The sequence below is a fragment of the Camelus bactrianus genome, chromosome 6 (genome assembly GCF_048773025.1).
Source record: "Camelus bactrianus isolate YW-2024 breed Bactrian camel chromosome 6, ASM4877302v1, whole genome shotgun sequence".
NCBI lineage: Eukaryota > Metazoa > Chordata > Mammalia > Artiodactyla > Camelidae > Camelus > Camelus bactrianus.
Genome location: NC_133544.1, coordinates 73614330 through 73627981, shown reverse-complemented (window position 1 = coordinate 73627981; position 13652 = coordinate 73614330). Strand labels below are relative to the sequence as shown.

At 42.9% G+C, this 13652-nt stretch overlaps 2 protein-coding genes across 6 annotated transcripts in view; one reads left to right on the top strand and one right to left on the bottom strand.

Annotated features, from left to right (window-relative positions):
* Positions 1–8824, top strand: part of ZNF106 (zinc finger protein 106) — a 55246-nt gene extending 46422 nt beyond the window's left edge. For all 3 annotated transcript variants that reach the window (XM_074365949.1, XM_010965198.3, XM_074365950.1), the window contains 6 exons: positions 444–506; positions 1212–1331; positions 1847–1918; positions 2736–2807; positions 4407–4553; positions 4970–8824. In XM_074365949.1, the coding sequence (XP_074222050.1) occupies positions 444–506; positions 1212–1331; positions 1847–1918; positions 2736–2807; positions 4407–4553; positions 4970–5026 (531 nt within the window). In that variant the 3' untranslated portion in view covers positions 5027–8824. The remainder of the gene's footprint in view (positions 1–443; positions 507–1211; positions 1332–1846; positions 1919–2735; positions 2808–4406; positions 4554–4969) is intronic.
* A 518-nt stretch (positions 8825–9342) lies between these two features.
* The window catches only part of CAPN3 (calpain 3), a 43119-nt gene continuing 38809 nt past the window's right edge, over positions 9343–13652 (bottom strand). For 2 of the 3 annotated variants that reach the window (XM_010965196.3, XM_074365954.1), the window contains 9 exons: positions 13452–13565; positions 12390–12467; positions 11955–12012; positions 11793–11857; positions 11243–11311; positions 11075–11153; positions 10739–10855; positions 10390–10448; positions 9343–9985 (listed from right to left, as the gene is read on the bottom strand). In XM_010965196.3, coding sequence (XP_010963498.1) covers positions 9959–9985; positions 10390–10448; positions 10739–10855; positions 11075–11153; positions 11243–11311; positions 11793–11857; positions 11955–12012; positions 12390–12467; positions 13452–13565 — 666 coding nt within the window. In that variant the 3' untranslated portion in view covers positions 9343–9958. Of the gene's footprint in view, positions 9986–10389; positions 10449–10738; positions 10856–11074; positions 11154–11242; positions 11312–11787; positions 11858–11954; positions 12013–12389; positions 12468–13451; positions 13566–13652 lie in introns of those variants that run through there. The other variant, XR_012507636.1, reaches the window with a different exon arrangement.

Sequence of the window (13652 nt, the reverse complement as noted above, 5' to 3'; positions counted from 1 at the left end):
TAATGCCTTATTAGAACACAGTCATCTTGCAAGTGCAAGATTACAATCCTTTTCTAAATTTAGGCCTGGATCGTGACAGGACATACTATTTTTTGACATATTAATTGAGAAACAAGTAAAAGTATAAAAACAAAAAATAAAAAAATAAAAGCATCTTACTGTAGAATGCAGATGTGCTCTAATGACCTTGTAGGCTACTTCATAATCATTCTGAAGAGGCAACAAACCCAGTAATACATTGTCAATTCATCAGAGTACTTAATGGTAAGACATAAGTTTCAGTTGAGAAAATTTGTCTGAGAAACTTATTTTATACCTAGTTCGTGCTCATTTCAGAATAGGATGGAAATTAGAATTCACCAGTGTGCATTAGAAGTTAAAGGAAACTCAGAAGCTTATACTAAATCTAACTCACTCAATTTCACTGAATTTTTTTCGTTAAGGTGGTGAATGACCTTGTGTTCAGTGGCTCCAGTGATCAGTCAGTCCATGCCCACAACATTCATGTAAGCATATTGGTGTAAAGAAATCTTTTAATAGAATGGTGGTTAAAGCTTGAACGATTCCTCAGACTTACTGCAATTTAAATTAAGCCCTTTTTCCAATGAAAGACTTAATAATAATGCCTGTCCCTAAGCTCTTGGATAATATTGAGCACCCTAGAAATTCTGATCTCATAAAAATTCTTAGTGGGGGACAGACTCAAAGTTTATGTAAGGTTTAGTTTGAATGCCTTACTTAAACATGAGATGAATTGAGCATCTGAGGCTCTAAGAAAGTGGATATGCTATGAAGTTTAAAATAGAACAAATAAAAACAGCCGAGAGACTCTGCTCAGGATATAGAGGCCACTTTTTGAAGCTTAGTTCCTGGTCTGTAAATCTTGGGGTGATCCAGCCTCAGGGACTTCTTGTCCAGATGCAGTGCTGCGGCAAACGTGAAAATACTTCCCACGCTGTAGAATGCATACAGATAGAGTTGTGGCCGCTTTCTTTCTGTGACACTAAGTTCTTTCCATCAGGATACTGTGCATATATTTTGTATAAATAAATGCTTATGGGAGTACTTCATCTGTTAAAATTAGTACAACTACATGTGTGTACAAGTAGTCTCAGAATTATGACTTGTTAGAATTCCAGAATTATAAATCTCAAAATTTGGAAGGAATCTTGAAGGTCAGTCTGTTGACTCTTATCTCTCTTCTGATGCAGACTGGTGAGCTTGTACGGATCTATAAAGGTCACAATCATGCAGTGACTGTGGTGAATATCCTAGGCAAAGTGATGGTGACTGCCTGCCTGGATAAATTTGTTCGTGTCTATGAATTACAGGTAGACTTTAGATCCAGTATTTTGCTTGAATGATTTGGCAAGATTGTCTTATTTGGACTGGGTGTTGATTTTATATGGAAAGGCTGGGGTGGAACCCAGGGATCTGCCTTCTTCACAGGAGCTCTCGATAATTATCAAGAAGCTGGTGAGATAAGGCTTTCAGAAACACTGCTCTGAGAAGCATGGTCAGGCTTACAGGTATCAAAAGTTAAATGGTCTGTGGCCAGCAGGCATTGTCTCCAACACCTGTCCAGTTCTCCTTGTTTGCAATTTCAGGTTTGAGACTTTGACACTATTGGTTTTATTTTTTCCAGTTACCAGCTCTTCCCTTGAGGAGGAGGACTTCTTGGAAAGATTGCTGTTAGATTATGTTTCTATACGAGTGCTATTGATGCTTTAGCTTGTTACCTCAGGTGTAGTTTTAAACCTGCCAAAGGCCTTCAGGAACTATGCTTATTAAATGCAAGGTATAAATAACCTTAATTCTCTTTGTGTTTTTTTTCCCTCCACCTAAGTCCCATGATCGATTGCAAGTTTATGGAGGACACAAAGACATGATTATGTGTATGACCATCCATAAAAGTATGGTGAGTATTATTTGCCATGCCATATACTTACCTTTGAATGTGTTTACTAAGAAGTCTGCAAACTGTTAATAATGTTGCTACTTGTCACTTCCAAAAATAACATGTTTTTAATATGCCTCATTATTGAATGTCTTTCTATCTCCTGGTATTATAATATTGAAAAATAATCCAGTAACACTGTTGAAGATTTCATTTTTTATTAATATCTGAAATAATTACAACAAAAATCTGATACCACTATTAAATAGAAGATAAACTTAAGATGTTTACCAAAAAAAAAATGTTGGTACTTTTTTCAGAGACATTATGATTTGAATAGTACATTGGAATAGTCAGGAGATTTGGCCAGCGTGTTGTAGTTATAACAGGCCTGAAAGTAGAAGCTAACTCATTTAACCCTGATAATTCTTGGGTTTATTTTATTTTTAAATTACAAAGTTGAACCAGAGTGGATGTTTTTCAAACTGGAAGCAGTAGAACCTTTTGTTCCACTGAAACACAGTTGCCTAGTATGTAATGCCCAGTAGAAGCCAAAGCTACACCAGTTAAAGTGTAGGCGGGTACCTCTAAGCCCTGCCACTTCTGCTCTCTGCCACGGTCCCCAGAGTGGCTCTCTAGGGAGCACAGCTTCCAAGTGTCCAGAGTAGAAGATCTAGAGGATACTTTCCCGTTATGGTACTCTGGGGATGGTTTGGGTTTAGATTTATGTTTTCTTGTTGTAGCTACTACCAGTAGCTTTTGACTATTATTTTGAGGTTGTTTTGTAGTAATCTGTTGTGTGTTGTTGTGGTCTGATACAATAAACCTTTTTCTCCAGATTTATACTGGCTGTTATGATGGCAGTATTCAGTCCGTGAGGCTAAATCTGATGCAGAATTACCGCTGTTGGGTAAGCAGTGAAACTGTTCTTGTTACGAGACTTAGATGATGTTCAACCCTGGGCCAGTTTCCAGGTCTTCATTATCATCGATTTAGCATTTCCATGTTGAGCATCTACTTGATGCCTTCCACTGTAGGACAAATAAGTTTTATTTTTAAAAAATACATAAAATACTCCTATACTTCTTTAATGAAAAGTCTGTCTTAAGATTAGATGTGAAGTATATTTAAGGATCATCCACTCAGAGGTTATCTCCTTGGTGTTTTTTGTTTTGTTTTAATATTGATCCCTGCCTATAAAAACATCAACAGTACAGAACTTTGTGACAGAAGAGTAGAAGTGCTTTTATTTTCCTGACGTGCCCACACCACTATACCCATTCCTCAAGCATTACATGTATTAATAGTTTGGTTTGTTTCTCATTGGTTTTTGAGGAGTAGGCAAATAGAAATTTGTGTTCTTGAAGTCCTAAACCTCAGTTCACTAGGCTGAATTGCATGGTTTTTATTTTTGGGTAGGGGCTGATGATTAACTCTCAAAACCCTCACACTATCTCTTGTAAGCCTTAATTTGTTTTATCAGTTCCAGTAATTAGTAGTAACCAGAGAAAAGTTGATGGCACTGAATTTATTTTCCCCCCTAACCTCCTTTTCAACATTGATGAAATGAACTTGACACTCTCCATTTTAAAATTTGATTTTAGGTTTGTCTATGGCCTAATTACTTTTCAGCTTTTTACACATCACTGTCTTTGATTTTCAGTTTTTTCAGTGAAGGCAAGCAAAATCTGCTACAGCAGGATCCAGAATATAAAAAGAGAGTTAACTTGTCTAGAGAAATGAGGAAAATACCTTCTGGTTTTAAAGCTTGAAGGATAGAATAGTGCTGGCAGAGAAAAAAGTCAAATTTGCACCACTTTTTAGAAGTGAGCATGTTAGAATTAGAATCATTAAGATTTCTTACAAGCTTCTAGGGAAAAAGCCAAGACAGAGAGTCTTAATGCTTTCTGACTAACAAGTGAAACATAGCCACATTTATAATACAGTTAAAAAAAAAAAGTAATCACAAGGCTATGATTCAAGTGATAAAAATTGCCAGTGAAGTCAGGCTTCCCTGGCAAACAGTTTTCTACGACGAACATTTCCACAAGTGCAGTTTTCTTTATCAGACATTTGTGTTTTCAAGTTTACAAGTCAACAGTTCTTAGAATTGTTGAAAAGTAACCCTTTAAAAGTGTTACGGGAAAGCTCTTTGCCTTTTTAAATAAATGGACTAAGAAACTCATTTTATGGTAGCAAGATAAGCAAGAAGTATGGTTTAAGTTGAATTTTATGTAACTTGTCTGTCGGTATTTGCTAACCTTTTATCTAGTGATGCATCTTAGTGCTTTGCCTTCTCAAAATACTGAAGTGTCAGAAGACTTCCCAGTCTTTTCAAGGTTCTTCATTATATTGAAAATTAATTTGGTTACCTCTGACTTTGTTGAATTTTCCAGCTAAGAATAAATTAAAGAAGAGGGGCTTACCTATGGGATACAAGTGAAGAAAGTTCTCATTGCATGTTTCCTATGCCCTTTATAACTTACCCTTTTATTCTGTTTCTCTCCAGTGGCATGGTTGCTCTCTGATATTTGGCGTTGTAGATCATTTAAAACAACATTTGCTGACCGACCATACAAATCCGAACTTTCAAACTCTGAAATGTCGCTGGAAGAACTGTGATGCTTTTTTTACTGCTAGGAAAGGATCCAAACAGGTACATCAGTAGGATTTGAGGTCATCCTGAGGTCATTTGACTGCTCAGAGCAGGGTTTATTAAACCTTTTTTTTTTTTTTTTTTGCTTACTAGAATGTTCAAATTGCAATTAACAGGGAGAATATTGGGATTTTTCTTTTTATCATTCTTCAGAGATTTGGGGGATAACTTAATGAGGTTTCGGATGAAAAATTAGGTGGTTTTTGAGAAAAAGCCTAGAGAAAATGTTTTCACATTTGCAATCCAGTAACTGAACCTAGAGTTTTCTTATAGTGTTCCTGTGTTAACTCCTCTTTAAGTGCATAATTCGGTAAGAATTAGCAAAGTACTGGGTCATAATTGCCCATTGTAAGATGTACCCATGAAGCTCTCCTTGGCTTTGACTTTCTCTGGTGCCCTTTTCCCTTTATTCCTAGGATGCCACAGGACACATTGAACGGCATGCTGAGGATGACAGCAAAATTGATTCATGAAGTTTTTGCCTCCCATGTTGGGATGTCTTCAGTTGAACTAATTTCACATCGGCCCCTTACACAGGCCAATCTCTTCCCTTCCCCAGTGAAGCAGGGAAGGAGAAAGTGGTTACTAGCCAGGCTGACCACTAGCATAAGTCTGGGCAGCTCTATGGGATGATAGGTTACACTTCTGAATTCTTGCTGGAGGTTTGTCAGATTTAAACAGATTTTTAAGGAACTCTTCTGGGACAGCATGGAATATAGTAATTTATGCTACTAGTGTTCTCAGAGGTTTATTAAAGATACGGATCTTAATTGGTTACCCAGTTTGACCCTAATCATACATCTATTTTATTGATTTCAGCTTGTGATTTTTAGTTTAGATTCTTATGATGGTTTAAACCTGTAGTCAGGTTTCTAAGTACAAATTTGTTCAAATGCTAGATTTTTTGGATCAGTTTTAATTTCTCCTTAATAATTGCAATCAGTTTATTGTAACAACTGGGTATTTAAATTGGAAGCAAATAGTTTCCTTCCTTAAGAATTAGGTACAGTGTGCTTCAATATTCTCCTACTTTGTGGATGGACAGAACTGGCTTTAAATGCTAAGGGGATACACAGTAGATTTTTAACAGCTAGAGTTACTGCTCTTCTGATTATATTTTAGGAACTCAGACAGCAAATCACATAATGACAAGTCCTTACAGACAGTACTTCCTGTCGAACTCTGCAAGTTTTGATAGAGTGCTCTGTTCAAGGCAGTGCACAGACTTGACATCTACTTTGAAAATCTGGGCACTCACTGCAGGTATTGGCAGGCTGTTCGAACTGGAAGTGTAGCCTTTATTTCCTTTTCTGGTTTCTGACTCTCCAAGTGGGCTGTGGGTTTGAAACCTTTTAGTTTGCTTCATTGCCAACCCCTCTCTCTTCCCCTCTCTAGCTGTGCCTAGACTGACAGCAGCCATCAAACACTTCCTCTGGGCTCACAGGGTGCTTTCCACCCACCCACAGTCCCCAGATGGGGGAGTCAGGATAAAGCAATGAATACAGTGTTTAAGGCCTCAGACCAATGTCTTAACCTTCACCTCCCCACTTGCTGGGAAGGAAGTGTGGAGTAGGGCGAAGGAAAAGACCCTACCTGTCCATTGAGAGTAGCCAAAAGAACAAAGCCTTCGTGAGGCTGCTTTGTTTTTGGATTTTCTCTGGACTCTTAAGAGAAGCCATAGAAGTGTTGCTTTTCAGCCTTTTGTTTCTAGATTCTCAAAACTCTGAAAGATTCTACAGAGAGAAAGAGAGGAGAAGGAAAAAGAGCCCAGCGCCACATACCAAGCTTCAGATGTGATGCCTACTCTCTCTTAGGATTGCAGCGCATCCAGGTTTATCTCCACCCCTGTTAGTGCACACACTTCTCATATGTCTTCACTCAGGCCCTAGGGCAGGGGGACCTCACTACAGTTCATGGATAGGTTTCAAGAGAGTATATGAATCCCTTGGAATTGTATGCAAAACTAAGAAAGTGTTCTTTTTTCCAGGAAAGGCTCCACTAGTTCTTAATGGATCAAAAAAAAAAAAAAAAAAGATGTTAAGAACTAGTCTTGGAGCTACATCTAGATAATGAATGGCCCCACAAGATATTTACTTCTGTCCTTGTGAATGGGACTACACTATTGAGATTTGCATAATACATGAGAGAAAACAGAGAAGATCCTGTTACATAAAGTTTATTTGTGCTGTTTCTGTCTGAGAGTAAGCAGCCTTTCCCATCTCTCACCCCCATTTCCTGTACAGGTGACCAGAGGAGCTAAGTTGTTCCGTGGGTTTGGGATTGGTGATTTCCGCGTTGGCTGGGCAGCGTGCTGAGAAAGTCTTGTATGCTCTGTTGCATAGGTGTCCTGTCCTGCCTGAGGACATGTCTGAAAAGATGAGAGTGGTGGAGCCTTTGTACAGCAGGAAGGGGGTATGTGAGGTGTTGGGCAGTCGTGGGGAACCATTGAAGGTATGAACAGACTGATGGAATCAGTAAAAAAAAAAAATGACTTGAGTTTAACCTTTATAGAATCGTGCAGTCTATCTGCGTTTGTGCAGTTACAGATGCTCCTTGTACATGTATATGCGCGTGGGCACCTATACTTGTAATACTTTTCTTTGTTTCACAAAAATTTTCTTTGAAGCCATGGTAATAATGTCTTTGTTTCAAGAATATGTAAAATTCATTTAATATCAGGTTAGTGTATTGCCTTAAATGCACTGTTCTAGCCGTCTCTTTAGAAATAAAGGCACCATAAGCATCTTGGCTGCTTATGGTTATATGTTACTACTTTTAAGTGTCTGGAAAGTTACGCAGAACTTAGGCTGTTTGTAAGTCTTCTCCAGTGTCTTGACTGAGTCTGGCCCTCTGTGTCCCCTCGGAGTAGAGCAGTGGCTCAGGGATTTTGCGGTGACTCTGGTATTTAGTACTTAATGAAAGAAGGGAACTGTTACATAACCTGACAAGACACAACTCATTTCTTGTAAGGAGCTAGAGGCCATTTTTAGAATGTTATTTTTAATTACTTGTGCCTACTTTTAACAGCTAGAAGCCGAGAAAACCGTAGCATAAATCCTTCTGTGTGCATATGGTAGTGTTTTAATGGCATTTGTTCTGATGAAATACCAGTCACTTCAAGTATTATCCTGAAGTTTTTTTATCAGGTTCAGAATTTTGGCATAGTATTCTACTCAGTATAAAGAGTTAAACACAATGAAACAAGACTTTAAGAGCAAAGAATTACCTTGACCTGATGTTACTTGAATTGGAGAGAGCGTCATTGCTACTACACTCCTGCTTTTGCAGATTTTTTTTTCTGCCTCAGAAGACTTAGCAGTTGAGTGTTTAGCTCCTGACCTGCCTATGTTTATAGGCAACATTATTACTGATTAAATGATTATTTGCTTAACAGAAGTTTTTTGGTTTTTTGTTTTTGTTTTTTCTTTTTGGTAGCTTATTGAGTAGACAACTTTATTGACTAGGTATCTGGATGATTTGGTGGGAGTAGATGTGCAACACTTAGCAGAACGGTATGGTATATTTTACGGAAGAGAATTCATTGGAAGGGAAATCAAAGTATATTGTAGAGTGGAATTTAAGCAGCACATACCTTCTGGCTTGCTCAAATAACTGCAAATTTATATACACTGACTTATGAATTTTGTTCCTGTTACCTAAAGGAAAGCTCCTAAAACTGTTAAGAAGTCCATGCTTGCCACATTGATAAAATAGTGATTTCATCCCTGCCCCAAATCATCAGGATCCTTAGCATTTCAGGGAAGCTATCTAATAGATAGGAGTAGAAGCTATGGTAGAGATGATTGGGGTTATACTGAGTTCCATGAACAAGTGGATGTGAAATCCTGATGTAAACCAAACCTACTGCTTATCAGACAACAGCCTCTAACCTCACCTCCAATCCCCAGGTATGTGGCCCTGCTGGGTCACATGGCGACTAACGTTTCCCAGATTTGCTCTGAATTCAAGGTAGTAGCCCAATTAATTGGAGGAGGAAAGAGTTAAGGAGGAAAGGCTGTGGAAGATCTTTATCTTGCTTAAAAGAAATATATGCCCTAGAGCTGCTCCAGCACCCTTGGTGTCTGATTTTTTTTTTTTTTAATTAAATGTGGATTAGATGAATGAAATCTGATGACTCTTGACTACAAAATGTTTATAAGCAAATAGCTTAGCCTTCTTACATTTTGGTATAAAGCTGTGAACTTCCTAACTTTGTAAAGCAAGATATAAAGCGAATATAAGAGGAAAATAAAGTCCTTTTACTAATTGTTTATTTTTGTTACCTTATCTACATATTTATAGCCAAACCCTTCCTTCCCATGTTGGTGTAGAAAACAAGAAAGAACTTGAATGGAAAATGCAAGATCGTTACAGAGATATCCCACAGACCATGGTCCAGATAAGTTTAGCAAACATACATTTAAGGATTTGTCCAGGGTCATAGAGCAGGTCAGTTAGTTAGTGGAGGAGATAGAATTAAAAACTCTCTGCTCCATTACACTCAGGTAACTGGCCCCTCCGGTTATAGGTGACCCATTTTGTCTTGATGTTCTAGACACCATCAGCTATTCCCCTTCTTTTCCTCATTTTGGAAAGCATCTCAGTGATTCTTGTGCTCAAGAAATAGCAAAAGGCATGATTAAAGTGGGGTTCAGGATCTATTTGTATGTAAGTGTATTTCCCTTTGTTGTATTCTGAAACCAGGGCTCTCTGTGTGTGTTGGGTAGGATTGGAGCTACTCATCCCTGCTATGGCTCACATCTGAATGTGAGAAACCAAAACACCATCAAACCAGCCATACATGTGCCTTTATTTAGATCAGTGTTTTTCAGAATGCAGCCAGACTTATGAGTCAGATAACCCAAAGTGTTCAGCCCTCTTCCAGTGAGCTTGTTTACCCCAGAGCAGGCCCATCCTGAAACAGTCAGGTGGAACTAAGTGCCCGTTGGGTTACTGTCCCGTGGGTGGGAGAACGTAAAGGTGATAGAGGGCTCTAGCACGAGGAAGTGCTGAGTGCCACTGCCAGCTGCTTCTGCGAACAGCCTAGGGCAAGCTAGGGAGAACATTTGCCTCAGAGCTGAGGCCACTCAGACTCCAAGCAAAGCTCTCACTGCACTGTAGCTAGCTGAGGCAGACAGAGACACTTGCCTCCATGTAGCAAAGGGACAAAGTTGTTCTCCCTTCCTCATTCCTTAACTAAAGGATCAGGCTGGGCATGACAGATGGACAGATGCCCTGAGGCTGAGAGGGGAGTGTGAAGCAGAGGAGGAACAAGACTCATGAGGCGCCCGGAAGCCTGCTGGGGGTGCAGCTACCGTGTCCTCTGAGGTAAGTGTCTCTGGCTCTGTTGGGTGAAATTGAAATCCTGAGCGATCCTGCATGGCCTTGGATGAGGCCAGCTTGGTTCAGGCATACATGGTGAGCTGCAGCCACTGAAAGAGGAAGTCCCAAGATCAGAATGCAAACAAGAGAGAGCCCAGCCCTCGGGATCTAACAGGGTAGAGGAAAGGGACAGCTCCAGCATGCCAGACACTGGGAAGATTTTCTAAGAAGCAGCAGTTTACTGCATCCTTCCACAGATCTCTCCTGGAAGGTACATATTTTCCAGCATAAAGTCATTTTAGGAACAGAGATCTCCTTGGGGCCTTTCCTAGTACATATTCTTATGAGCCACATCCCGCTGAGCTGCAAGCTTCCCTTTATGTTCCTTTCCTGTCCCATCCCTCCACCACCATTGGGAATTGAGGAACACACAGTGTGTCCAGTCTTCCTCATGGATTCCTCCACCTCGAATGTTAGGGTGCAGGGGGTGTGTACTGCTTCTGTTAGGCTTTACCTCTAGAACGTTGAGTTTGATGATACCATCTCCATCCTTGTCAAATGCATGAAAAGCTCCTGTGTGGAAGAATGCAGAGGCCAGAGGCCAGTTACAGGCTCACTCCCTCCACTACTCTAACTGTTCTTAAGAGGACCGTGTGCTAAGTACTGTCCTTCGGCACAAACATCTGCCAGGTAGAGTATCACCAATAACCCTCCCTTTGCCATCCCATTCTGAGCCTAAAGAGGGCCTTTGCCTTTGTTCGGTCTGGATAGAGTGGACTGGAAGGTGCTCAGGCTGAGATTCCCGCTGTCACTGTGGGAGACAGGGCAGAAAGGGCACAAGAGAAGGGAAGCCCTCCACTTACTGAACATGCCCTCCAGCCTGACGAAGCAGCAGATGAAACTGTCGAAGTCGATGTTCATGTACTTGTCCGCATAGCGCATGGTGATGATGTCATAGAGCTGGTTGTTGAGGTGGAATCCTGTAGAGGAGAGCACAGGAGAGGAGGGAGTAGTGTTGGAGTCTCACGCCTGCTTTCTATCGTCCCTGCATCCTGGTCTGTCTGTGCCTGGGAGAGGAAAATGAGAAGCGCTTTCTCGTTCCTTTCTCTAGTTGGGCTCCAGTGGCCCAGTGCTCCCCTCCCATTCCTGCTCCCACCAGCTCCAGCCCGCATCCTGGCCACCCTGTTTCTTCCCCACACCTGCGTCATTGACTGCATTTCGCATCTCATAGCTGTTGATGGTGCCGGACTGGTCTGAGTCATAGTGCTTGAAAATTTTCTGGCAATAGAAAATTTGAGGACAGAGGTCACACACTAAACCCACGAGTCAATCCCTTCCTCACTCCCACCTTCCTTCTTTTGTCCCACCTGCCAGGCCTTAATCTTCTTCCAGAGGTGATGGAACTCTTGCAGGTTCAGTCTCCCAGAGCCATCTGTCTGGAGGAAGGAGTTCAGGGCTACAGGGCACATAGCAAAATCCCCCTGGATTGGGAGAGGGGTTTCTCGGGGGCTCTGCAGGGAAGGTAGCCCTAAAGGACGGCTTTGCCCAGGATATCCCACCCACTTCCCTATCCTGGGATTTAACACCCACTCTACCTCCCCAGTCAAAGTTCCTTCTCTATAACCCAGGGAGCCTTTCTCCTAAGGACCACTTTTACTGGGCAGGACCCCAGGCAGGATCCCAGGCCTGAGGTAAGAGCAGGGGCCAATGTTCTTTCTGACTATGTCTCCTCCAACATCCCCATTCAGACCAGCAGCCAGGCAGTTCTGACTCAAGACCTCCTTAAATCTTGCCCTGGGCACCGATTGGGCCCTTCTGCTTGACTGGCCACCCCTCATTATTGCCCTAGCGCCTCCCCCCCAGAGGCTGCACAGGGTCTGATGACAGAGGGTTGGGAAGGGGTGGCAGGAAGGATACGTCCATGAGAGCAATCATGCTACGGCAGGACTCGAGCGTGAACCCTTGTGTCTTCAGGTCCTTATCTGGGAGGTATGGAGAAGAGGGAGGAGCTGCTTTCAGATAACCGGACGCACAGTGCCCCCGCCACTGGCCCGTCCCCCCAGACTTTGAGCCACTCACGTTTGCTCACAACTCTGTTAAGGATATTCTTGAGCTCATCTGCACAGATCTCCATGTCCTGAGGAGGAAGGGAGAGGAGTCATGGTTTGAGAGTACAGCAGCTTATGGAGCACAGGTTTTGCAAGACAAATCCCAGCTGTCCGTGGTTGTCAAGTCCCTGTCAGTGCTCTTCTGTTCTGGGGAAGCTGGGGCTTCTCTGAGGAAGATGCACTGCACCTTCAGCTGTCCAGACTGCAGTGGGCAGCTCAGAGCCACCCGGTGGCTGTGTAGGTCTAAAGCTCAAGGACTTGACTTGTACATTTCTGTGCTACACTCTTATACCCTGTGTCCACCAATAGCCAAAATGACCTCCATGGAACAATAATGAAGTAACTGGCAAGTGAGCAGTTAATCAAGGAGGGAAGTATCTGGGAGTCGGGGTTGGGAGGTACTCACATCGCCAGCTATCTGCCTGAAAATGTTGCGGAATTGTTGCTGTTCCTCACTTTCCTGGTCAGTGTTGCCAGGCTGTGGCTGTGGAAGCACAAAGGAAAACTGGTTCGCGGGGACCAAAGAAATGGACAGACCTGTGAGGAAACTTGCTTCTGGGCTGGAGGAGCCAGAGTGCCTAAAACAGTCCTAGGTGGCAGCAGGAGCTGGGCACAGGGCAAGTGCTCTTCTTTCTGGAGTGAGAATCATCTAGGCCCCAGCAACCCTTCACTCCATACCTCCCCAGCCCAGACACCCCAGCCAGAGGAGGTATATGAGCTATGCGGACAGGCATACAGCCCCACTGGTCCTCTCCTTCCCTCCCCACCAACTAGAGCCCTCTCAGCCGACCGTTCTGAGCCCGACCATCCCAGCCAAACCGGCTGCAGCAGGACAAAGGGAGCCAAATCATTCTGATACCTCCAGGCGCTTCTGTCATCAAGGCCAAACCTTCAGAGGATGCCCCTCCCCTCCCCACTCCGTTGCGTGGGCACAAGAGGATGGAAATAGCCCTGGATTTATCTGTGGACTTCCGCCTCTTAGCCTCACCTCCACTAAGTTCTATACTACCACATCTCCCCACTCCAGTCTAACACCCTCCCCTGAGCTCTAGAGAACCCTATTTCTGGTATCAGCCTCATTTTCTGCTACTGTTCTTTATCCTCCCCATTGTTAATGACACCAGGAAACAGGAGTTGTTCGGTCTCATGCTCTCTAGGGTGCCCCTGTCTCAGTCTTTGCATCCTGCTTCCTTCATTGTCCTGCTGGATAGGCTCCAGCGCAGAGGCTCGGCCTGTCCTTCCCACGCCTAGGACCAGCCTGGTGGCAGCCGACCCCAAGCCATTCACCCAAGCAGCATCCCAAGTTTTAGAGGAGAACGCGATGAGAGAAAACATCAGTGGGACAAATCCAAACCTCTGGGTGTTAAAGAGACACCCCATCCCTGCAGCCCCTCCCTCCCCCATGGACCCCAAGAGCATAGACCTCAGTTGTGGGCTGGCCACCCCTCTCATGCACATGCTCAGAAACCTGTGGGGATTTCTCTTGTTTATCGGGGCTTGTTTTGTCTTTGCCCTCCTCTGATTCCTGGTCCACACCCAGCTCCTTGTTGCTGTTTGCTCTGTCTGAAACGAAGATGATGGGCTGGAGAGAGGAAGGAATTGGGGAGGGGGCAGGAAGGAAACAAGGATTACAGACTGAGCGGGCACATGGAGGCAGCCTCCCTCCTGG